Source organism: Chiloscyllium plagiosum, unplaced genomic scaffold (assembly GCF_037043375.1).
Source record: "Chiloscyllium plagiosum isolate Xiang-an unplaced genomic scaffold, Cpla_swu_hap1 HiC_scaffold_31, whole genome shotgun sequence".
Taxonomy (NCBI): Eukaryota; Metazoa; Chordata; class Chondrichthyes; order Orectolobiformes; family Hemiscylliidae; genus Chiloscyllium; species Chiloscyllium plagiosum.
Window position 1 is genome coordinate 29,173,534 of NW_028270169.1, and position 25,232 is coordinate 29,198,765.

Consider the following 25,232-nt stretch of genomic DNA (forward strand, 5'->3'; position numbering starts at 1 on the left):
GTATGGTATGAGCATTGTGGATGGTAGGCAAGCTTTGAGAGAGTTAGAAGAAAAGTTAATTGCTGCAATTCCCAGATACTGACGTGTTTTTATAGCCGTCTTTATATGGCTAATTTTGTGACTGTGTCTAAGTTTTGCTTTTAAAAGGCAGGGACTACTTCACTCTCTCATAAATAATCTCTTTTCAATATCAATAAGCTTAACTTAAATAAGGTACAATTTCTCAAACAGGACCCTCACCATCTTGACAATTGCATAATATACTACTCTACGGATAAGCACATTTTCTACCAGCAGCCATCTCTATCAGAACTGATTGACTCTGTAACAGTTGTGCCTGTTCTGAAATGCACAATCATTGAGATGTACAGCAAGGAAACAGGCCCTTCAATCCAACTCATCCACGCCAACCAGCTATCCTAATCTAGTCCCACTTGCCAGCACCCAGCCCATATCCCTCCAAATCCTTCCTATTCATATATCCATCCAGATGCCTTTTAAATGTTGTAATTGTACTAGCCTCCACCATTTCCCTCTGGCAGCTCATTCCATACACACACCATCCTCCGCGTGAAAACGTTGCCCCTTAGGTCTCTTTTCTCATCATAAACCTATGCTCTCTAGTTCTGGACTCCCCCACTCCAGGGAAAAGATCTTGTCTATTTACCCTATCCTTGCCCTTCATGATTTTATAAGCCTCTATCAGGTCATCCCTCAGCCTCTGATGCTCCAGGGAAAACTTCCCCAGCCTATTCAACTTCTCCCTATAGCCCAAATCCTCCAACCCAGGCAACATCCTTGTAAATCTTTTCTGAACCTTTTCAAGTTTCACAACATCCTTCTGATAGGAAGAAGACCAGAATTGCATGCAATATTCCACAAATGGCCTCACCAACATTTTGAGGGTCAGTTTCCAGCCAGTTGTGTTCATAATATGTTCACCACCTCATTGAATTCTAAACCTCACAAAACAAACTCCATGTAGGTTAAAAAATTATTTAAACTTTAATCTCTTCTACAGTGTAGACATCACTGCACACAGAAAATTACAGAAGTACTAGCGCATTTAAAACTTTCAGCTCATGTATACATACCATAGTTTCAAGCAATTTTTAAACATAAAGCTATTATGTTTCACATATCACAAATTTTGGAGTTAACATATTCTACGAACAAAATCTGGAATTTAACAGAGACCATAAACTGAACTTAAATTCATTTGTTGAATATCAACAGTACAGAAGTTCCATTGTAAATTTCTCTTGATTTTCTAAGAGTACATGTCCTCTCTGTCTGCATTGTAGATCTCGCCCTCTTGAAGCGAAGCAAAGTTTAAGAAATGAGATGGTCTGTGAACTTCATGGTAGAACTCTTTAGGATTGGCCAAATGCAGCTCATATTTCATGTTGGGATCGTGGCGAACACCTAATAAAAAAGTTAAATATTTAAGCTAGGAGACTACTTAAAGAGGTATCAAAAGTGAAAAGCTTGGTGAGGAATTACAGAGGAAAATCATTCTCTTCTTTGAGTGATGAGAATGTAAAAAAGATCATGAAGCTTTGGACTACTCATCCTAAGTAGGTTTATTTCAATTTATATACTTCATAAAGAGCATTTAAACTTCCCACAAACAAAACGAGTTCGGGATCCTAGGAAACAAGTCTCAATAGCACAATAAAAACAACAGCCTTCGTGAGAAAATGTAAGCTAACTAAAGCAGGAAACCTTATCTTTAGTTCCCAGTTCAAATTCAAGCCAATGACCTCAGATATACTGCAAGTTAGCAGAGGAACACTGACCTGAGACTTAACCTTCCCTGGAACTGCATATATGTGAGGACTAGATTGAACAAAGCCTTCTTTCTAGTTGAGGCTTAACATTGCCAACATTAAATACAAGTGGATGGTACAGTCTATGGTACTATATTCTAGTATCAGAAAAGATGATAGGCAGAATGGCCTGACTAATGAACATTGTTTTTAAATAATTACAATAACATGCAAATAGAGATCAATGTTAATATACTGAGCTTAAATTTGGCACAGCTGCCCAACATTGGTGCAATGCAACTTGGGTATTTAAAAAAGGATAGAAATATTCTTACCCATGAAATTGTAATTCCAGGAGCTCTGGCCAGGGACCATGAAGAAGCCAAGGAATCTATCTGATAACAACATCTGAACTCTTTCATAATGGGAAGGCAGATATCCCTTTGGATTGTTTCCTTTGTCTGTGTTCTGTCTGCCCCATTCATATCCACTTGGAGTAAGCTTGTATGCTGTCAGTGTGCATGAACCTGGAGTAAAGCTGAATAAAATATCAATTATATATTACCTACCGGATAAATGCCTGGGAAGTGTTCTCAACTGTCATTGTCATCTTACATTCTAACCTTTTCGCTGACAAGTTCTCTTCCCTGACCATTACCAATCTTTGTATATTGTTGAATTTTAGGAATGTTTATTTGTTAATTATTAATTCTTCACATTTTGCTACATTTTAAGAAATTCCATCTAAACTCAAAAACTGGAGTCAAAATAAAAAGTGAAAATAGAAGTATAATATTTAGTTGAAATGTGTAATGTGTTAAGATGTAAATGCCATGCTAGTGAAAGGATTAAGCTTACTTTAGTTATGGGCAACAGCATTCAATACATTCTTGGCATAGATTTTTAAATTATTACTTGTACAATTACAATTTTATTAATTTAAATTGTTCATTTTCTTTATGAACTAAACTAAATACATGAAAGCACTCTACTCTACCTGATTAAGTTGTAAACATAATAACAAACAGTTTCACCCATTTCAGTCACTTCAAATAATACAGAAAATGCCATCGAATTTGCTAATATCTATATCACTGCACATTATAAAGGAACATTTGAAAAAAGTAAGTTAAAATTTTGTTCTGGGAAAGACTAATTGCTGTAGAACATTGCAGAAAAGAGTTCCTTGTGGAGCACAGCTGGGAAGATATTTTGCCAAATTCTATTACTTGTCAATTGCAAGTTTTGAATCCAGATACATAAGAAATCCTACCGGTATGTACCAAGACATTTAAATTGACCAGGAAGAGTTAGCCTTTTTACCTGCATGTTATGATGATAGTCTTTTCTCCATCCCAAGATGGATTGTCAGCCATTATTTTAGCATGGGTGGTGACATCTTGAGGTGACAACTGAGGAGACTCATTGGGTTGAGTGTGAATCCAACCAAGAGGTTCCATTTCCTTAAGAAATAATTTCATATTAATATTAACATGAATAAAGTGCAATACCAAGAATCCTAAAAGGTAAAATATATTGCTGCCTCTAATAAAATTAAAAACAAAGACCAATTACTTAAAACGTATTTCTACACTGATAAAATCCTGCACATTTCAGGAATATGAACAAAAGCATTAAACTTGTATGCAGCTGAAATTTCTGATTTGCAAGGTGAATAATTTACCATACACTTCACACAGCATATCGTATTAAAAATGAGGTGGTGAAAGTATACAGAATTCATGCTGAATACATCATTTCCATGATATTTATAAAGCAGTGGTAATCTATACCTTCAAATATTCATGTTGTGGCAGCTGGTTAGGCAAATGCACAGTCTGATGGGTTCCCCATTGTGGCACCATCACAATACATCTGATTTCCTTCACTTGAGGGTTATCTGGAGGACTCACACCATACAGATATCCTGCAATCTACAAAAGAAAACATTTTTACTGCAGTCTACAAATTTCAAATCAATACCTCAACTAAACTTTCCTCATCCATTTTCTAACAAGGAGCACAAAATTATTTAATTAACTGTGGCACAAAGAGTTTCTAGCTGCACTCTGTAAACATTGTATTTAGTCCAGGTGTAAAAGTACATATGCAAACAACTCCCTTCATTGGGTAGTGGATAACTGCACTGAATTGAATTCATTTGGTCATAGGTGACAATACTACAATTAACACAGTATTTCCAAACTGTGTTGAGAGGACATGAGAAAAAGAGTCCAAATCCAAATTATAACCACTACTCAGTGAACTGAGGTGGATTGCACACTTCTCAGGACTGGACTTTAGATGCAATGCTTTGTCATTGATTAAACTATCTACTACTGCATGAGATGCTACGATACTCATTCCAAGAGTGGGCCATTGCTTCCAGGGAAATGGGAAGAAAACTAGTGTGTATTGTGACTTGGAAATGCAATATGAAAATATCTAAAAGATTGACATCTGTTTGATTTAATTAATTGGTATTATTCATGTAATGAAGAAAGTGAGGACTGCAGATGCCAGAGATCAATGTTGAAAACTGTAGCGCTGGAAAAGGACAGCAGGTCATGCAGCATCTAAGGAGCAGGAGAATCAATGTTTCAGGCATCAGCCCTTCATCAGGAATGTGTCATTCCTGATAAAAGGCTTAGAGTCGTAGAGTCATAGAGATAAGCATACCCGCTCGTCCATGATGACCACTGACCAGATATCCTAACCTAATCTAGTTCCATTTGCCAGAACTTGGCCCATATCCCTCTAAACTCTTCCTATTCATATACCCATCCAGATGCCTTTAAAATGTAATTGTACCAGTCTCCACCACTTCCTCTGGCAGCTCATTCCATACACGCACCAAAAGTTGTTCCTTAGGACCCTTTTAAATTTTTTCCCTCTCACCCTAAATCTATGCCCTCTAATTCTGGACTCCGGTGCCCCAGGGAAAAGACCTTTGCTGTTTATTCTATCCATGCCCCTCATGATTTTATAAACGTCTATAAGGTCACTCCCTCAGTCTCCAAATCTCCAGGAAAAAGAGCCCCAGCCTGTTCAGCTTCTCCTTGTAGCTCAAATCCTCCAACCCTGGCAATATCTTGTCAAGCTTTTCTGAACTCTTTCAAGTTTCACAACATCCTTCCAATAGGAAGGAGACCAGAACTGCAATCAATATTACAAAAATGGCCTAATCAATGTCCTATACAGCCGTATCATGACCTTCCAACGCCTATGACCAATGCTCTGTCCAATACAGGAAAGCATACCAAATACCTCCTTCACTATCCCATCTACCTGCAACTCCACTTTCAAGGAACTATAAACCTGCACACCAAGGCCTCTGTTCAGCAACACTCCCCAGGACCTTACCATTAAATGCACGAGCCCTGCTCTGATTTGCCTTTCCCAAAATGCAGTACCTCACATTTATCTAAATTAAACTCCATCTGCCACTCTTCAGCCCATTTGGCCCATCTAATCAAGATCCCATTGTAATCTGAGGTAACCTTCTTCAGTAGGCTCAACACCTCCAATTCTAGGTCATCCGCAAACTTACTAACTGTACCTCCTATGTTCATATCCAAATCATTTAGAAAAAATAACAAAACTCAGTGGCCCCAGCACCAATCCACGTGGCACTCCATGGTCACTGGTCTGAAAAGCAACACTCCACCAACATCCTCTGTCTTCTAACTTCAAGCCAGTTTGGTATCAAAATGGCTAGCCCTCCATGTATTCGATGTGATTTAACCTTGCTAACCAGTCTACCATGAGGAACCTTGTCGAACATTTTACTGAAGTCTATATAGATCACATCCACCACTGTGCCCTCATCAATCCAATTACTTCTTCAAAAAACTCAATCAAGTTCATGTGACATGATTTCCCACACAAAAAGCCATGATGACTATCCCTGATCAGTCCTTGCCTTTCCAAATCCCTGTAAATCTGGTCCCTCAGGATTCCCTCCAATAATTTGCCCATCACCGATGTAAGGCTCATCAGTCTATGGTTTCCTGACTTTTTCCTTACCGTCTTTCTTAAATAGTGGCACTATGTTAGCCAACCTCCAGTTTTCTGGCACCTCACCTGTGACTATCGATGATCCAAATATCTCAGCAATGGGCCCCGTAATCACTTCCCTATCTTCCTACAGAGCTCTTGGGTACACCTGATCAGGTCCTGGGATCTATCCACTTTTATGCGTTTTAAGCCATCCTCTGTATTATGGACATTTTTCAAGATGTCACCATCTATTCCCTCACATTCTATATCTTCCATGTCCTTCTCCACTCCTGCTTCCTGGATGCTGCCTGACCTGTTGTGCTTTTCCAGAGCCACACATTTTGATTCATTACTCAGGTAATGTTTTGTTCGGTAATATGCAGAGAGCCATGCATCATAATTTGAGAGTTGGAAAATTTCCTAACTGAAACTTATCATGTAGATGTTAATATTTATTCTTTGTTATGGCTGTTACAGACAATTAGTAACCAATAAAATTAAATTTAGGTCATTAAATAATAATTTTCAGCTTTAGATTTAAGGTAAATTCCCATTCATACTAGTTAACAAAAAAATGCTAATTTTCAATCAACACAATTCAAAGTGATAGTTCAAGGATTGAAAGCCAGAAACTTTCAAGTTCATGCTATCTATATTTTCTGATATTGTAGACTGTGGTACAAATTGGTGAGTTGGCACCAATTATTTTTCAAAAATTCTCCAAAACTCTTCAAATCATTAAGAGACACCTAATTTATTCGAGAGATTGGTGTAGTGGTGATATAACTGGACTAGTTATCCAGAAGTCCAGGCTAGTGCATGGCAGCTGCAGTATTTGCTGTGGCAGGGTTAGCGTGGACTCGATGGGACGAATGGCCTGCTTCCACACTGTAGGGATTCTATGACTTTGATTCTACTTTGAATTTAATGGAATACGGAATTGTAAGCTATTCTTAGTAATGATAACAAGAAAACAAATTATGTTGTGGAAATCTCTCTGGTATAGGGAAAAGAAATCAACTGTTTTTATCCAGTTGCCTTATGCGCCTCTCCAGACCCACAGCGATGTGATCTGAATATGCACCAATTGTTGGCTTAATAGGGGAATTTACCTGTGCTCTCAAATCTGAAATGCAAATAAATTTCTTCAGCACATTCTTCGGCAGAATATAAGTATAACCAGTCTCTTTGATGTCATCAGAGGAAACATAGATATGATTGGTACGTAGGTGAAGGTTGGCCGCAGATATTGCTCTGTGCAGAATAAAGAAAACAAATTAAGGGAAGCATGAGCTGATCTACCATTCAGTAATCCTTTGACTGCAGAAGTTTTCACTTCAACAGTTCTGTCTACTGCAATGGGTCCAAAAGTTCATGATCAGATTATATCAACTGATTGTACCAATACTTTATATATTGGCCTCTTCAATTCAAATCATAGCTAACATCACTTCACATTTTTAAAATTCATTCATGGGATGTGGGCATTGCTGGCTAGGCTAGCATTTATTGCCATCTGTAACTGCCCTGCGAAAGTGGTGTTGAGTTGCCTCCTTGAACTGCTGTAGATCTTGAAGAGTAGGTACACACAGTGCTGTTAGGAAGGGACTTCCTGGACTTTGGCCCAGCAACAGTGAATACAGTTCTAAATCACAGTGTACACTTCACCTAGTGGTAAGAATATGCACTGTCAAACCCCAATCTCCAAACACTATGTTTTAAATGTTTACTCTCAATATTTACAAATAGTATTTTCCAACATTACTAAAAGGCCATCAAGATTTTCTCCATTTATATTTACCGGTGAACCTGATGGTTGTGGCTAACTTATCAGTAGCTGATATGGTATGGTCAATAAGGAGAGGCATCAGTAATGTTCCTGGATCAATAATCCAGAACCTCAGGTTCTGGGGGACATGGTTTCAAATCTCAGCAAGGCAGATGGTGAAATTTAAATCCAGTGAAGTCTGGAATTAAAAAGCTAGCCTAATGGTGACGATCTTGTCAATTGTTGTAAAAACCCAGCTGGTTCACCAACACCTTCAGAGAAAAACAATTGCTATCCTTACTCAATCTAGCTGACAAATGACCCCGACCCAGAGAAATTTGGTAAATTCTTAATTGCCCTGAGTAATGAGGGATGAGCAATAAATGCTGGTCTAGCCAGCAATGCCCACATCCTGTGAACTCACAGGCATTTTAAAACAAAGAAACATTTTGAAATGTAATCTGTGATGTGGAAACAAGTTCTTTTCTTGTTTTAGCTTATCATCATCGTGAGATACAATAATGAGCTGCAGTTTATGCTTTAAACTAGAAGACTCTAGCTTCACTACCTATCCCATCCAACCACCTCATCCAATCAATGAAGAAAGAAGTATTACTTATGTTAATAGGCAACAAATGCAAAGAAGAGAAATTATGTTATAGCATTGTTTCTTACAATATTCTAAAGAATTATATATAAAAATATTATTATTTGTGATGGGGAGTTTTACAAATATTATGCTGCAAGTACTTCTAATTTTGGGCAGACTTGTCAATGTTATCTATATTTACACACCACAAAACCTGATTGCAAGGTGCACTGAAGATCATGGTTCATTCACACCTGGTTCTACACCATTATCTCAAGTTATCTGCACATTATAATCTTGAGTGCCTCATCTCTAATTAAACTTGCTTCATTACAATTTGGAACCCTTAATGCAACTTCAAAAAGAGGGTATATTGCAACCTGAAATCTTAAAAGAGTATTGAACTTCATTATTTCAGATAGTGACATATAAACTTAGTTAATTTTCAATAAATCAAATATTTTAGATGTCATTCCCAAATCACTGATGACTACAAAAAACACTAATCAGTAAATGAGTTGTAATTTATGTTCCAAGTTTAACTTCCCAGTTCATCCCAATATGTTAATGCTAAAAGAAATCATACCTGACTCTCCATTCAGTTTTGGATGAGAAGGTTTGAGTCTCATAGTTACTGGTTGTTGAAGTGATGATTTCATCACCGTGCTTATTTACAGTGCGCGTCTGGGTGGCTGTCAACTGAGACTGCTCTTTGGTTTGCTTTTCAATTTCAGCAATTTGTTGCCTCTGTTGTGAAGGTGCCGAGATCTCCATACCCAAAATAATGTCACGAATCTCAGATTGAGTCAAAGATGCTACGTTCACACTTGAATAAAAATAACAGGTAAACTTAAATACAATATGGCTCATTATTAACAAGAACTGGTTGCTGTCAGTGGAAATAAAACAGAACAAACTGTTTAGTCAATAACTAAGTTTGATTGCAACTGACCTTGAAAATTCTAAAATATCATTCAAACAGACCACTGATTCTGTAAGTTTGCTCATCAATTTAACAAAGAATTATTTTGAGAAGCTTCAAAGCACATGCATCTGCTGTGATTTCAACAAGATAATAAAAATGTACTGAGAAACATTAGCAAGGTTCCCTTTCACTTGCACTGCCATAGTCACTCACTTGTTTTTCTTGCCATAGTCAGCTAGAATAAGGTCTTTCAACTGCACTTCCACTTTTATCCATTCTTCATCAGTCAGAGTTGGCCAGATGTGATGAGGCTCTGTTATCGTGGTTTTGTCTGGTTTCAGGATGACTTTTGCACGATCATTGTTCACATGTAGTGCTCGAAGAATTAAAATCAGACGAGAGAATGCCTACAAACACACCAGTAGGGGGAAAGAAGGGAAAAAGCTTATATGTTGGTTTTTGAAATTCACTGAATTAAATGTTTTGCATCTGTAAAAGTGTTTGCAATTTCTTCTGGCTTCCCCATTGATAACCATCACGTGGCGGTCACCGAATTACACTGACCTGCTATTTCCACAGAAGGAAGGCCTGGTAATTACAGTTTTAAGTCATAACTTTTGGCATGTTTGTATACGATTCACTTCACCCCCTCACGTCTTGTTGATTAACAATTACATTTTGTAATGATGTTCCAATTTCTTCCTGCAAGCTCTACTTTTTCCTTTTGTGCTCCCAATGCTCTGTGATGGTAAACTATCCAATCAGAACAATACCTGTATACTCATATAGCAGCTGTTAAGCTTGGACTCTTGCAAATGTACAATCAAGGTCTCTCTGTGTTTAAGTTGACAGAATGTGTTTTTATGGTCATGGCGTTTGCACCCCAGATCAGATAACCCGCTTAGATAAATAAAACAGTTCTACTCATTACCTTTTATAGTATCTGTGGTTAACTGTGCCACAAGAGCTGTTTATCTAGTTCTGCTGATTAAAATAGTAGCTTAACAGTTACCAATTTCTGTTGCATTTTAATAACTCTGCTAAAATATGCTTCAAATCGCAAGGTGGTGAAGCTCTAACTTATATTTCTGCTGTGATTTGCATATTTTGAAAAACAGTGGACCTTGAATAAATGGAAAGAGGGAGGACGATTGGGCAGCATAGAAAAAGGCTTTGCAAGGTAATTGCAGAATTGAGGGAACACCAAAGGACAAGACGATATAGTGAAAAGGAAACAAGTAGAAAAAGTAGCGGGAAGACGAGGAGTAACCTGTTGTCAAGTAGGATGGGAGGGGAGGCTCATTAAGCTATGCAAGGCTAAATTTGAATGAGATGAATTCATACAATCTTCTGAAAGTGACAGCGAGAATTGTGAAATAATTACACTGACAACTGTGATATTTACAGAAAATAATAATGATGTACTTGTGGCAAGCCATTGAGAGAATACAGACTGCAGGGCTCAGAATAAAGTGTAGTGATGGCCAACCACGTGAATTGCTTAGCCTCAAGATTTTGGCAGAGATATACAGTAATGTTGTACAGGTGCAAGAAAGCAATGCTTTTAAACTGGATGCCAAGGTGATATCTGAGAAACATGCAAACAAAGGTAATACCACTTCAGTGACAGTAGATCAAACACTCAAGACATAGATATGTAATACTAGCCCAATTAAAGAAATGCTGCAAATTTAAAAGAGGCTTTGTTCGTTAAAAAAAAGTCACAAGTTTGCAGACTTCTAAACAGCCATCTTCATTCAATCTAATTCACTGAATCCGAATGCATAGTTAAGGAACTGATGAACAGCCAAGTCGATAAAAAAAAACAGAAGCACTCAACAATGGAAAATATACAGATCATCAGACTGGATATACAATTACATTAAAATAGACCCAAGCTTCTTTCAAAAGTCCACCATAGCAAATAATCTTAAAATATAAAGCATTTTGTCCCTGACTTCACTGCAAAAGTAGGATTAATACTTATATTAAGAAGTCAAGCATTCATTCTGGATTTTAAGATGCTAACAAGCTAATCGGTAGATTTGTAGAAATCAGATCTCCCCCCACCCAAGTTATTTTGGTCCGTAAAATATAGGGTTTAAAATGCTAGGTTTAGCATACTGCATTTTTCAAAAATGACAGAAATTCAGTAGATTTGTAAAATTTCCTTATGACCCTGAAGGCTGAATGAATTATTCTCATGCTCTGCATAAATTAACTGTAGTCAATATAGAATGGTACTAAAAAGAAGTTTCAGAGTTGGAGAATATTTTAAATTCCCTAGCACAAGTCTTTTAGAATTAGAATCCCTACAATGTGGAAACAGGCCCTATGGCCCAGTAAGTCCACACCAAACCTGTGAAGAGTAACCCATCCATTCCCCTACCCTGTATTTAACCCTGACTACCTGCACACCTTTTCGACTGTGGGAGAAAACCGGAGCACCCGGAGGAAACCCATGCAGACACGGGGAGAACGTACAAACTCCACACAGCCAGTCACCCGAGGCTGGAAACAAACCCGGGTCGCTGGCGCTGTGAGGCACCAGTGCTAACCACTGAGCTACTGTGCTGACCCAAGTTGTAACATGCAATAGAGTATTTTGGAAGAGGATGAAAGGTGTAAAACAATTGAGCGTCATCATCACTGATGTATGCATGATTTTTACTTCCCACTAAAAAAAAGCATAATTTTACTTACAGTATAGGAGGAAATGGTCTTCAACCAATCATCATACAGGTTAAATAAAACCATCTGGGGCTCAGTTGCCTTTAAAATCAAATCACCAAACTTCTCCACTTTCAGACAAGCCTGGAATGGCAATTGCAGCTCAGATCCTTTGATGACAATGTTAGGGAAATCCAGCAAATGAACCTAAAACAAGTAAAAATGCCCACTTAAAAATTAATTTTGACAGAGTACAAAGATTGCTACCAAAGTTTTTCCAAATTATTTAAAAATACAAAACAGAATGTAACAAGGCAAATACACGTTCCACCAAGGTTAAGGATTATATTGTCCATAGGTTTCTTGGACTCCTTTTGCCTAAAGCATCACTCAGTTAGGCTGTTGGCATCAAACTGGTATTTAATTTCAGATTGTGTTCCCAATGCAGGAGTTAGGATACTGTCATTTAAAATGCCTGCCATGATCTGTTTCTGTCTATGTAGTTGCAATCAGCCTTTATAATACTTGGAAACCCGTGTTAGTAGTAAACAGCCATCACAATTGATAAACAATAAATGCTACAGCATGATAAATGATTCATTACACCAAAAGTATTTAGATTCGCAAGGAGAACTGTTTTTCAGTCTGCTCATGAGTGTGTGGTATTCTACAGTATTCTTACTTCTAACAACTAGTGTGACTCTGAGCTACATAGGTCATTTGTACGTCAAACCAAGTATTAGATGACTTGTTTGATCAATGGTACCTTACTGCTGGATGAGATTTTAAAAGATATGCTCCAATTTTACACAAATGCACACCATCACATAGAGCTCCACCTAGCAGTGGTAATGGTCATAAACATGGCTATTTAAATTTATATAGACATCTTTTCACAAGACCTGTATTTATGTATACTGCTTAGGCATGGCAATGTTTAGTTCACCCCTCATTTTAAATACCAGTTCTAAATGCAGCTCATTACAAACTTCTGATTTCTATTCCACTTCAAATTTTAAAGCAAGTTATCCCCAAATGCAAACAAGGTTTACTCACTTCCAATGGATCTAACATGCCCTTCCTTGTAACAATGATCTGTTTAGGCTGCTCTTCAACTGGAAGTGATCGGATCAAGGCAGCCACTTCTTCAGCAGTTTTCCATTTTGCTAGCTGAATACAAGAACTGATTATTATTTGCACATTCAAAATATAAAACTAAAGTTTAAAGTAATAACTCTAATATAAAAAAATATTTAGATACTGGTCCATGTGAAAGTGATTTTACACTTATACCAGTTTGCAAAGTTCTGACATTCCCATCACAAAATTGTTTTTATTCATTGTTTCCTTTTTCCTTGATCAAATGGGACTGAAACAAATGACATTGCTACACTATTTTCAAAGTTAAACTAAAATATTAAAATGTGTACGATCCACAATTTTTTTTATTGTTGATGCTTTTGGTTTGCTACACAGATTGGGAAAAAGTGCATCTGAATATTACCTGGCCCAAACGCTTCTGCCCAGCCCAAACTGAGGTGTGGATAATTTTAAGGAACAACTGTCCTGTCCTGGGGTTGAAAATAAAAATGGCTCCATTTATTGGTTTTGTCGTCAAGTTGCCTTCAAATGTCTAAGGAAAGAACGTATTGATGACAGATTAAGTTAAGCAAAATAGTATAACAGAAAAAACAGTTAACAATTAGAAACACATTAACTCAATCTTCTTTAGAAAGAAGTTTCAGCTTCTAGAATTAAATAGTCAAACATAGCTATTGGAGACTTTCCAATAAAGTTTTATTGTCAGTATTTTTTACCTTATGAATGGTGACACGGTACACATTTGTATCATCCACAAACCAAATTATTTGGTTGGAAAAGAGTTCACCATAATTTTGTGAGGATAGATAAGGCTCAGTTGGCTCAGAAGAATATAGCTGTAAACCTTTTCGAATACGCTCTCTCAACACGTACAAGGCAGGGTTAGCCTTCATGATCTTTGCCATTGCCTGCTGGATCAATGGTTTGGCACCTGGAAACCAGTTACCATAAGCACTGCAAAGTGAAGTAAAAGTAATATCAGCAAATTTTCAAAAAGAGATGGCAGGACATGCAAGAACTTCCATGCAAGTTCTAATGAATTTGATGTTTGTTGCAATATGGTGCAGCTAATTGAAATAGGATACAGACAGTATACACTAAATGTACACAGAAAAGGGCTGCTCACATTCCTATCCAAGAATTTTTTTGCTTGCATAAAAAATGAATACAGTACAAACTATGTTTGGGCAACCAAGTTATAATGAGTAAAATGAAAGAATTATGTATTTGTTGGCTGGAGTACATTATAAATTCAGCAAGATTGGCTTCAAGCCTATTAGTATACTTACCTATGCAAATTATAGGCCAGATCAATAGCAATCAATACACCAGTAGGTGAAGGGTAGATACTCATGTTATCTGTTGTATAGTCCAAGAACTTGGCTCTGGCGTATCTCTCAATATCATGAGAATCATAGTCACCCCAGCGCAACTGAATATCTATCCAGTATTTTTGAGTAGTAGTGCTATCCATCACATCTCTTTTAAAATCAGAAGAGATAATTGGTTAGTATATACAATATGATTCAAAATGAAAACATAAAAAATGAAACTGGAGTTTTTTTTCCACAATTAACATGAATGTTAAGAACATAAAAATGGTTCAAATATATATCATACTTCAGAGCTACTATTCTCCAACAAAATGGTAGAATGGACATACTTTGAGTCAGCAAGTAGTGATGGTCTAGAAACATTCCACTTGTATGAAGCAAATAGCAGAATATCAGCACAGGAAGAATTCATCTTATAGGATTTCCTAGGGTGAATAGTTTCTTTCTGCACAGTCTCAATCTCTAAAGCATCCAACTCTTGATCAAAGACCTACAAAGAAAATCTCATCATTTAAAATCTAATCTGATATGGCAATTCTCAAAAGCTTACAAACAAGACAATCTGAACTTTATACCTGATTCTGAAGATTAAACTGCTCACTTCATCTTTTTCCATGCACATTCTTTTTAAATTCCCTAGCACAAGTCTTTTAGAATTAGAATTCCTACATTCCCCTTGTTGCGAAGTTTCAATGTCAACACCCACCATAAACCAACAGAAAGGTCTTCTGAAAATAAAACAGTAGCCCGAACACTGACCTGACATAAATCCATAACAATGCTCTCATGAATTTTCTGCCACAAATGGGCTCTGAAGATCTGGATCAAAGAAATCTTGAGAGTAGGGATTTTGCCGTGCATGAAAATTCCTGTCAGGTCTAACTGCACCTGGAAGCCTACATAAACCTGAGGGTGAAAAAATATTTTCAGATCATTTTTGACAACTTACTTTGTAAATAAACTTAGGATTACATCACAAATTTACATTAGCCCTGTTGATAGTTGGTGACCACCAAAGAGTGAATCTTCTGTTGGGAATCTGATTCAAACCAGATCGCTGGGCATTAGTCAGCTTCTTCCACTTCATAGATTCCTCAAAGCCACTTGCTTTCTCCCTGCAAGGATAGATTTTAAGAAAATTTGAAAACCCATTGCTGATAACCACAAATCAAATATAAAACAGAAGTTGATGCAGATGTTCTTTTCTCAGAGTACATAATGATCAAATGATCAGAAACAGATCGCCACAGGATCTCCTTATATATACATTAAATCTATAATGTGCTTGTTTTTGAAAATAAACCTCATACCAGAACAGGCCTTCCCATGTTGGAAAATAAGTTCCCTTGAAGAGAGTGTGCTCGAGAATGCCTTCAACACCACCTAGTGCTTGGATCATGTCAGTACGATAGTTATTCAAATTCCATAGCTTGCCATCATGTCTCTGATGGGTCCACCAGAATGGATTCTGCTTTAACACCTGGGAACAACAAAAATTGTTAGCTACTTATATCTTTCAATAATTAAGGAAGGAGGAACATTACACATTTTCTTAACCATTATTACACTGCCTGCTATAATTTGCCTATTCCATACGTAACGGTACATAAGGTTATAAGCCACTTTTATAAGCCCAAATCCCAGTTGGAAATTTTGTTAATGCCCAACTTCACTGTTTGAAATTTATTTCCCCAATACTGAAGTTATGCTATTCACGGCTGAGACAAAGTAATTAGAGTACCTGGTTGCATAAGTGTAGGTATTGCTGTGTGCATACAACAGATGGGGATAAAACGTTGAAACAAAACACCAACGTACTAATTCTATAAGTTAAACTCCTCATATTGCATTCATCTCACAGAATAAATAAAAATAGTAATTAATGTTTGTGGGATTTGTTGGCTAGGCCAGAAGTTCTTGCCCATTCCTAGTTGCTTTCAGGGTGGTGAGCTGCCTTCTTCAACTGCTGTAGACTGTGTGCCATATATACACCAAAATGCATTCAGGGACAGTGACAAAACAATGATAATAGTTCCCAAGCCAGCATGGAGTTTGGCGTGGAAGAGAGCTCCAGGTTATGATTTTCCTGTGCATCTTTGCCCCTCTTCTTCTAGATGGTGAAAGTTATGGGTTTGAAATGTGTTTTTGAAGGAGTCTTAGTGAGCTGCTGCACCTTGTAGACAATGGCATGCAATACTGCCATTGGTTTGTCGGTAGCAGACAGCATGAACAGTTTGCCTAGTTAATGGGCTACACTGTCCGAGATAGCGTTAAGCTTCTGCAATGCAGCTGCACTCATGCACAGAAATGGAGAGTATTCCATCACACCCTCAACTTGTTCACTTGTACTTTGTTGTTGGTAGCAGGCTTACGGAAATCAGGAGACAAATTACTTGCCACAGAACTGTCGTTCTCTGATCTGCAGTTGAATATTTACATGGTAGGTCCCAGTTCAGTTTCTGGTCAATAGTAACCTCAGCATGTTGATAGTGGGGGATTCAATGATGGTAACAGCCATCACAAGATAAGGGGACATAGTTAAAGATTCTCTCAACAGAGATGACTCAATGCAAGTGTGGCATTTAGCAACCCAGCCTAAATACTAAATTCAGTATTGGGAGGACATTCCCTTGAGGAATACCCAAATGGACATCCAACAGAAGCAAAATCTGTAGAATTTCATCTTAAATGGTCAATTCCAAACTTTTCTCTTACTTCTCCTCTTCCTCAAATGGCGGGTGAAACAGAGTCTTTGAATTATTTTAAGACGGAGGTGGATAGATTATTTTTAAGCAAGTGGGTGAAAGGTTATCATGGTTAAATGGGAATGTAGAGTTGAAGGTACAAGCAATCAAAATCTTATCAAAAGACTTAGCAGACTTGACAGGCTAGATGGTATACTCATATTCCCGTGTTGTGCCACAGGGTGGTAAACTTTTTTTTAAACAATTGATTTTGTGCATCTTCTGCACAAGTGTCAAGCTTTGAAAACAGCACTGAGGAAGGGCTGCAAGCTGCTATGTTAATCCATCCATTAAGATGGCAATCCAGAGCCAGAACAGCGAAATAAATGATGGTTTGATGAATGGATATTTACAAAAACTTTTTTCTTTTAAGAAATCATACCTGGTACTGTTTAAAATCAGTTCTCACTCTCCAGCCCTTATCATAAGCTAGTGTGTGTCTGTCCTTCTGGAACAATGTGTTAATACGTGGAATACCTCTATCCCAGGAGTCTTCTAGATCTTCCAAAGTTAGGCGCCTGAAATTAGAAATAGTTTGTGAAATAACCAAACTACCATCAGAATCTTATTACTACTGTTGTTTAAAAAATGACAAAACTGACCTATTTTGTGCAATAGCTTCCTGTCGTTTCAGTGCATACTCTGCCCATACTCTCTGTGAATCAATGAACTCACTCTCCCAAGGCTGAATGTAACGATAAAGATTAGGAATCAATTGGTCCTCTTCATGACTCATACCTGATCGAAAATGAGTGATGCCCACATCTGTCTGCTTGGACCACCTAAAAAATGTAAAAGCTTTGTGCTTAAATTGCCATGTAACTTAAAATGGAAGATTTCTTTATAAAAAGTTACAAGGAAAATGTCAACATTATGTTAAATAGATTTGCACAATGTTACATGCACACCTTTTGTGAATTGCTACATCACACATTTTCTAGTACATGGAGTAAATCAGTGAAAAGGAAATGTGTTTTTAGACAGTACCTTAAGTCAGATTGTGGGATGAGAACGTGGCCCATCGAGAGCATCCCAAGACCGCCTAGCTCCTTAGGTGTGTAGAACACCACAGGTGGAAAACGACTTGGCATCTTGGAGTTCAAACCAATCTTAATACGCGTCTGGATCTTGTTCTCACATTTCACTAAAAGATCTAATAACTCCTGTGTGTTAACCACTGCTTCACGGAAATAGGTCATCAAGCCAATCAGAGCAGTGTTCCACTTATTCACAATCTAAAAAACACAAAGATTATGATACAGATTATTTAAACACACAGTAACTAAGATCAGGATTTGGCCTTTCAGCCCATACCATCCTTCATAGCTGACAATCATGGCTGAACCTCTATCTCAATGCCATATTCCCACTTCATCCACATACACCTCGTTGATTAAAGTTGATGGCTTAAAACCTTTTGAAATTAATTTCAAATTACTACATCCTATTGTTCAAGTCTTACATCTTTTCTGCCAAAAACAGTATATATTTGTCCCTCACAACACAACAGGCCCAGCAGAGAAATGATGGCCCAAATGACCAACTCAAAAGTTAAGAGTTAATTTTTTTTTTTCCTCTGGCAGTTCTTCAGATGGAGAACTCACCAAATACATGAATCCTTGTTGAGAATTGCATGGAAAATCTTTAGATAAGACACACACTCTTTTGCAACATCAAACAGGGGACAGTTATATAGATGTTACACATGCTTTTTATCTGTCTGACATTTTCTGGATAACTATCCAGACATGTAAGTTGGAACACTATGAAGTCTATGACTTCAAATCTGAGCTGGAGACTTTTTCAGAGCATTCTGGATGTAGGGGAATTAACATTGGAATGTAAAACCTTCCAGGCAAATCCCAGTTTGGACTTGCGAGAGGTCCCAACACATAACTTTCAATAAAAGGGCAATTTTCAAAACTTTCTGACACAACTTACATCCATTGCAAACACAGGCGACTTAGTTAATGCTGCAGTTTAAAAACATTCAACATTCCATGTTACTATTTCAAACAAAAGTGCTTGATACAATGTCAGTACAAGAAACATACCTTAGTGAAAGTGGTGGAGCCAGAAGCCATGAGGATCTGACGTACTCTGTTATGGAATCGTTGCATGGATTCATCATCCACTCGGAGAAAGCACTGAGCTGTGCGTTCTTTGGTAACCTGCAATACAAATTAGAGAAAAAACACTACTATAGCATTGCATAAAACACTTAAGACATTAATCCATTTCAAAAACAATAAAGGTAACTTTTGAAGTACAGTCATTGTTATTAATATCCAATTTACAAATTATCCAATATCCATGAGTTGAAGGAGTCAATTACCTTCATTTTTTTGAAATACAATTAATATTTGGGGAATTCAACACTGCCTTTCAGTGGCAGCATCAAATTGTGTTAACTGGTTTAATCTTTTGCTTATCCCTTCTGGCAGTTCACTTAAGATTTTGAATGCAAACTTCTAACAGTAAAAATTTTCAAGGTGATTTTATTCTAAAACACAATAGTATATTTCTATATACTGCTACTTGTGTTTATCATACTGGATTCCATGGTTTTCAACTACAGAGAAACTTCGATTATCAGATGGACACAGACAGGCAGTATTTCGTTCGGTTAATCAAATTCCGGATAATCGATTGCTGGATAACATAGTTTAGCTGAGCATCAGGACATTGCGATCTTGCCGGTTAAGTCGATATTCGGATAATCAAATGCCGGATAATGAGGTTCCTCTGTATACTACACTTTTCAATATTAAGAGTCACACTTTCCCCAGTTGCTTTCCTGCTTTCTGATTATTTCTACCATATTCAACTGATATCCATTATTTTCTCAAAACGTGTGATACTGAAGGTCAAGTGATGGTGTAACAGGTCAGACCAGAAATGTGTTTCCTATTAGGTACAGAATTACAATTGCAAAGTTTGTACCTCATTTTGTAAGTTCCAGACTCCATCTTTGTGAGTAAATTCCTCATAGCTAGTACGACATTTAGGAAGAATGCGGCACTCAAAACCAGACATGTTGAATAGCAGGTTGGGATTGTCTTTGCTGTATACAGATACAAAACTGTTCTCCCACTGAATAGTGGTAACAGACCTAGGTAGTCGATTTTTAATATCCCAAAACACAGCTCGACCACTACAAGAGAGTAATTTATCAGCAATTAATAAACACAGGCATCAAGCATGAATGAACAACCTTTCAGTGGCAGCATCAAATTGTGTTAACTGGTTTAATCTTTTGCTTATCCCTACTGGCAGTTCACTTAAGATTTTGAATGCAAACTTCTAACAGTAAAAATTTTCAAGGTGATTTTAAATTCCACAGATTTCTATGCTTAGCTTAGAAGATAGTTAGTGTCCATACAGGCAGGTCCTGTTCTTTTACAACATTCCAAAAATCTGTGCTGAGTTGTGACACATTACTAACATCATCAGTCAATTATAATAGAGCTGTGAAGCACAGTAAAATTAATAAATTGTTGTTTCTAAATTACAAACCTCCTTTGCAATCTCTTAGTAATTTTCTTTTGACAACAAAGCTCATCAATATAGATCTTAACAACCTTTTATATGCAATGCTTACACACTAATTTAGACACACTAATCAATTTCATCGAGAGCCAGCAGTACATCTTGAGTGTAGAGTTTGGAACAAATCTGTTCCTGATCTTAGTCAGTTGTGACACTGGTCCACGAAAAGATAGAAAATACCAATATCGGAAGGAGAAGGAAAAGGACTAGCATTTAGGTAGCACGTTATTGGAAAGACTCCTCTGCTTTGCTTTCTTCAAACAGTAATGAGACCTTCCATGTTTAGCTGACCAGGGAGACTCTGCCTTAATATCTTATTCAAATGATAGCACCTTTTACAACCCGTACGAAGTCAGAGTTGGAATAAAGCTTATGCATTCAAGATTCAGGAGAAAGTGAGGACTGCAGATGCTGGAGATCAGAGTCGAAGGGTGTGGTGCTGGAAAAGCACAGTCAGTCAGGCAGTATCCAAGGGGCAGGAGAGGCAATGTTTTGAGCATAAGCTCTTCATCAGGAATGAGGGGTGGACCAAGGGAACGGAGAGATAAATGGGAGAGGGGTGGGGTTGGGGGGTTTGAGGGAAGGTAGCTGGGAATGCAATAATAGACGAAGGTGGGAGTGAAGGCTGGAGAGGAGGGTGGAATGGATAGATGGGAAGGAAGATGGACAGGTAGAACAGTGCCAGGTTGGAACTGGGATAAAGTGGGGGTAGGGGAAATGGGGAAACTAGTGAAATCCACATTGATCTCTGTATGGTTGGAGGGTCCCAAGGTGGAAGATGAGGTGTTCTTCCTCAAGGCATCGGGTGGCTAGCATTTAGCAGTGGAGGCAGCCCAGGACTTGCATGTCCTTGGTGGAGTGGGAGGGGGACTTAAAAAAAATCCGACAGTGATTGCAATGTTCATGCAAAAATTAAGCTTAGGTTTGAGGTGAGGACATATGTCAGATTCATGACATGTAGCATAAATCAAACCGGCAACCATCAGGTAAATGTTTGCAGTGGTCAATAATGATTAGGTAAGACACTTACAGGTTGACATCATGCTTCATAAGCCTCATACGAGCATCTCTCGGCCAACACTTCTTGTTATTGTATCCCACAATGTTCTCATTGTTTGGATCAGGGTGTTCTGTAAGATAGCGCTGAATCAAGTCTCTGGCTTCATCAGCTGTAAACCTGAACATTGAAAGATTTTATTATATGCACTTGAAGAGACGTATTCACTCATCAGCTCTTTGGCTGCCTAAGTTATAACTGAGCCATCCAGATTAGAGGATCCTAACTTTAATTTTCATGGAGAGAGAACCCATAGCATAGAATTTACTGCCCTGATCAAATTTCTTAGAACACGGTACCGGGGTAAAGGATTTATAAGGTTCAGTAAAAACATTCAAAAAGGAACACGACAATTATTTGAAAAAGTACAATGTGCAAAGTTACAGGTAAGGGTAAGAAAATACACTAAAGCAGCTGCTTGTTTGGAGAGCTGACACAGACAAAATGGGATGAATGGCTTTCTTCTGTACTGTAATCATTATGTGAATTGCCGACTTGTATTGAACAGCAGCAACTGGGGTGCTCTGCCAAGGCAAAGCAGCTCTTTAAGAGCAAAAGATCTCTCACAGATCAATATCCAATTGTCGTCAAATGATGTGTTAGAAAGTCTGTGTGTTTATTCAGTGGGGAAAAAAAATTGGCTCAGAACCTGAGAAGTACATTCACACCCACTGTCTAAATGTACAAACGAAGGAAGATAATTTAGATACACTTGAACTAGTTGTGGACCACGAAAGCAGCAGCAGACCATGCTTTCAAGCAAAGAGAGCATGATATAAAAAGTACTTTGAAATTTAAGTATTCCAAAAGCAAAATTAATGTTCAAAAATTATTTTGCAATTAGCAATGTCAGAAGCTTACATAATTGGGCTTGAAATGAACTGCCATTTTTTACCAAGAAATGCTGCCTTTTACAATGTTTGAGAAGGAAATTCATTATTTTGCCTGTGTTTTTGAATTGATGAAATTCATACATTATTTTTCAAGGTTGAGGAAATGTTTTCTTACCTGAAAAAAATGTGTATACGCTCAATATATCTGCAAAAAAGTCTGACAGGATGAGCAACTTCTGTGGCAACGTCCTGGTAACTCAGAAAATCATTTGGCATTTGTGGTGGGCCAGCCATTTCACTGGCTCTGTGGAGACCCAATACAAGGAGATCCAGCACAAGCCCATAGTACTGGACAATGAAGGAGGCAAACTGGAGCCCTCGGATAATGCCATAGGAATTGGTGTGGTTCATGTCCTTTTGTATAAAAGGAAAGAATAAGTCTGTCCCAAATAGAACATTTCAAAACACTACTGAAGCTACAATAACAAAATTACTACCAATAATGCGCTCTATTTCAGGAGACATTCAATCCAATTGTTAACGTGACAACTGCCTAATTCTTGGAATATATCCAACTGCAAATTACTGCAATGGAACAAGATTTCAGGAAAACAGCACTACAAAGTTACATAACATCAATCAAAGTAGCAAGAAAGCAAATTAACTCTTGTGCCTAATAAAGAGACAGAATACAAAAGAAACAGGTTATGTTCAAGGTTTGTAAAACATTGATTTAGCTTCATCTAGATTACTGCATTTAAGGGATGGCATTCAAGTGTATTGCTTTTATCCAATGGTGCTGAGGTTTGAGTACTGTTGGAGCTGTAATCATCAAGACAAATAGGGGATTTTCCATCACACACCTGATTGGTACCTCGCAATGGTGGACAAACTTTAGAGTTAGGTGGTGAGTTACTTGCTGCAAGATTCCTAGCTTCTGACCTGCTTTCGTAGCTATAGTGTTTATATGTCTTGTCCATTTCTACTTCTGGTCAATGGTAATACCCAGGGCAAGGTAGTTACATTCCTTTTGTTCAAAATGATCTTAGCTTGGACACTTATATAGTGCAAATGTTATTTGCTGTTCATCAGCCCAAACCTGTAGGTTATTCAAGTCTTGCTGTATATGGACATGAACAGTTTCAGTATCTGAGGAGTCACAAATTGTGTTGAACCTTGTTTACTTCTCAGTCAACATCCCCACTTCTGGTGTTATGTTGGATATAAGGTCATCGGTAAAACAGCTGAAGATGGCTGAGTGTTACGACTGCAGTGGCATCCCAGAAATAAGACCTTCATTAACCCAAACTACTTTTGTACCAGATAAGACTCCAAAGTGTAGCAAGTCTTATCTCCATACATTGCTGTTTTGCTAAGGCTCCTTGATGTTACACTAGAGTGAAAATTTACCCTGCTATCAATGGAAGTCATTCTCACCTCAACCCTGGAGTTCAGCTTTTTTGTTCTTATTTGGACCAAAACTGTAATAGATCAGGAGTGGTTCTAAGTAACTGTTGCTTGATGGCAATAATGAAATTCCTTCCATTACTTTGCTGATGAATAACAGGCTGATCAGGTAATAAATGCTTTTCAGGGCAGGAAATACCTGGGCAATTTTTCACATTGCCATTGTTACCGCTGTACTGGAATAGCTTGGCTAGGGGCACTGCTATTTCTGGAGCACTAGTGCTTCAGTACTATTGCCAGAATGTTATCAGGACCAGAACCCTTTGTAGTATTCAGTGCTTTCAATATTATTTCTTAATATTGTGACAGAAAACAACTGGAGACTGAATATGTGATGCTGAGGGCTTATGGAGGATGCTGAGAAGATGAGGTACTTCTCTTTAAAGAAATTAAAGATGATGATATTTGATAGAGGTATTCAAAATCATAAAGAATCCAGACCGAGTAGATGAGGAGACACTTCTCCTATGCGCAGGAGTAACAGCAAGATATGATTTTCAAATGGGAATAAGGTTTTGAAAAGAAAAATATGGCAGGACTGTGGGATGAAGGATGGAAGAGTGGGGCTAGCCAAGTTGTTCTCACAAACGCATAACGAGCGAAATGGCCTCTTAGTGCTGTAAACTTCCAATGATAATATCATAGTTTGTCTGACAGGTTGAAATCACCCATCACTTCTTTTACAGCCATCAAGGTTTGAAATAGTACATCGTCAAAAATGCATTCTGCTATAGAAAATCTCTTGCATTTTTAATTTCAAAACCTAACAACATATGCAAAAAAATTTCTATTCCACTGAAATGTTGTAAGAATTCTATACTTGTATAATTTTGACAGTGAACATCAGTCTATATTCGATGCAGTTTGAAATTACTTATCCATCAGCATATCAGAAAATATGCAAACCTTGTAATTGATGACCACGTTGTTCTTGGCTGTCATGTAATCAGCAATGTTGTGATCTACAATTAGACGCAGCAATCTGTTCAGCAAAGTCAAGTCAATTTTCTCATACATTTTCTCAAATCGCGACTCTAACATGACATTGCATTCACCATCAGTTGTCTCCCACACATCCTGAAGATTGTTGATGCCTGCGTTAAGAAACCATTAAATAATAATAAATCTTAACATTAGCTAAATCTTTCAGTTCTACAATACATAGATTTCTAAAAATAAGTTGGAACTTTCTTTTTATCTTTTTAGATTAATGCAAATAGGTTAATTTTCTCAACAGACCTAAAAAGTTTGCGCTACATCACACATGTAATAGGTCACAATTAAAATGAAGATATGTTGCTGGAAGAATATACACAATTTCTCTTCCTCATTGGAAGCAACTTTCCACAAATGAAAGTTTAGCAATACTTGAGTTGTGCCACTCAAGGAGTATTTGTCTGCGTGGTAACTGAAAATCCATGCTTCGT

General features: G+C 37.6%; 1 protein-coding gene across 1 annotated transcript in view; it reads right to left on the minus strand.

Annotated features, from left to right (window-relative positions):
* Positions 1 to 982: 982 nt before the first annotated feature.
* Positions 983 to 25,232, minus strand: part of prpf8 (pre-mRNA processing factor 8) — a 52,936-nt gene continuing 28,686 nt past the window's right edge. Inside the window, exons 19-42 of the mRNA XM_043718513.2 lie at positions 24,712 to 24,899; positions 22,514 to 22,752; positions 21,479 to 21,625; positions 19,843 to 20,053; positions 18,954 to 19,070; positions 17,887 to 18,134; positions 17,502 to 17,681; positions 17,282 to 17,417; positions 15,466 to 15,635; positions 15,141 to 15,270; positions 14,915 to 15,061; positions 14,485 to 14,645; positions 14,111 to 14,302; positions 13,538 to 13,775; positions 13,225 to 13,353; positions 12,777 to 12,890; positions 11,754 to 11,927; positions 9,264 to 9,457; positions 8,712 to 8,951; positions 6,881 to 7,022; positions 3,563 to 3,703; positions 3,093 to 3,232; positions 2,105 to 2,307; positions 983 to 1,425 (exon numbers count right to left, since the gene is read on the minus strand). Coding sequence (XP_043574448.2) covers positions 1,271 to 1,425; positions 2,105 to 2,307; positions 3,093 to 3,232; positions 3,563 to 3,703; positions 6,881 to 7,022; positions 8,712 to 8,951; positions 9,264 to 9,457; positions 11,754 to 11,927; positions 12,777 to 12,890; positions 13,225 to 13,353; positions 13,538 to 13,775; positions 14,111 to 14,302; positions 14,485 to 14,645; positions 14,915 to 15,061; positions 15,141 to 15,270; positions 15,466 to 15,635; positions 17,282 to 17,417; positions 17,502 to 17,681; positions 17,887 to 18,134; positions 18,954 to 19,070; positions 19,843 to 20,053; positions 21,479 to 21,625; positions 22,514 to 22,752; positions 24,712 to 24,899 — 4,136 coding nt within the window. The 3' untranslated portion in view covers positions 983 to 1,270. The remainder of the gene's footprint in view (positions 1,426 to 2,104; positions 2,308 to 3,092; positions 3,233 to 3,562; positions 3,704 to 6,880; positions 7,023 to 8,711; positions 8,952 to 9,263; positions 9,458 to 11,753; positions 11,928 to 12,776; positions 12,891 to 13,224; positions 13,354 to 13,537; positions 13,776 to 14,110; positions 14,303 to 14,484; positions 14,646 to 14,914; positions 15,062 to 15,140; positions 15,271 to 15,465; positions 15,636 to 17,281; positions 17,418 to 17,501; positions 17,682 to 17,886; positions 18,135 to 18,953; positions 19,071 to 19,842; positions 20,054 to 21,478; positions 21,626 to 22,513; positions 22,753 to 24,711; positions 24,900 to 25,232) is intronic.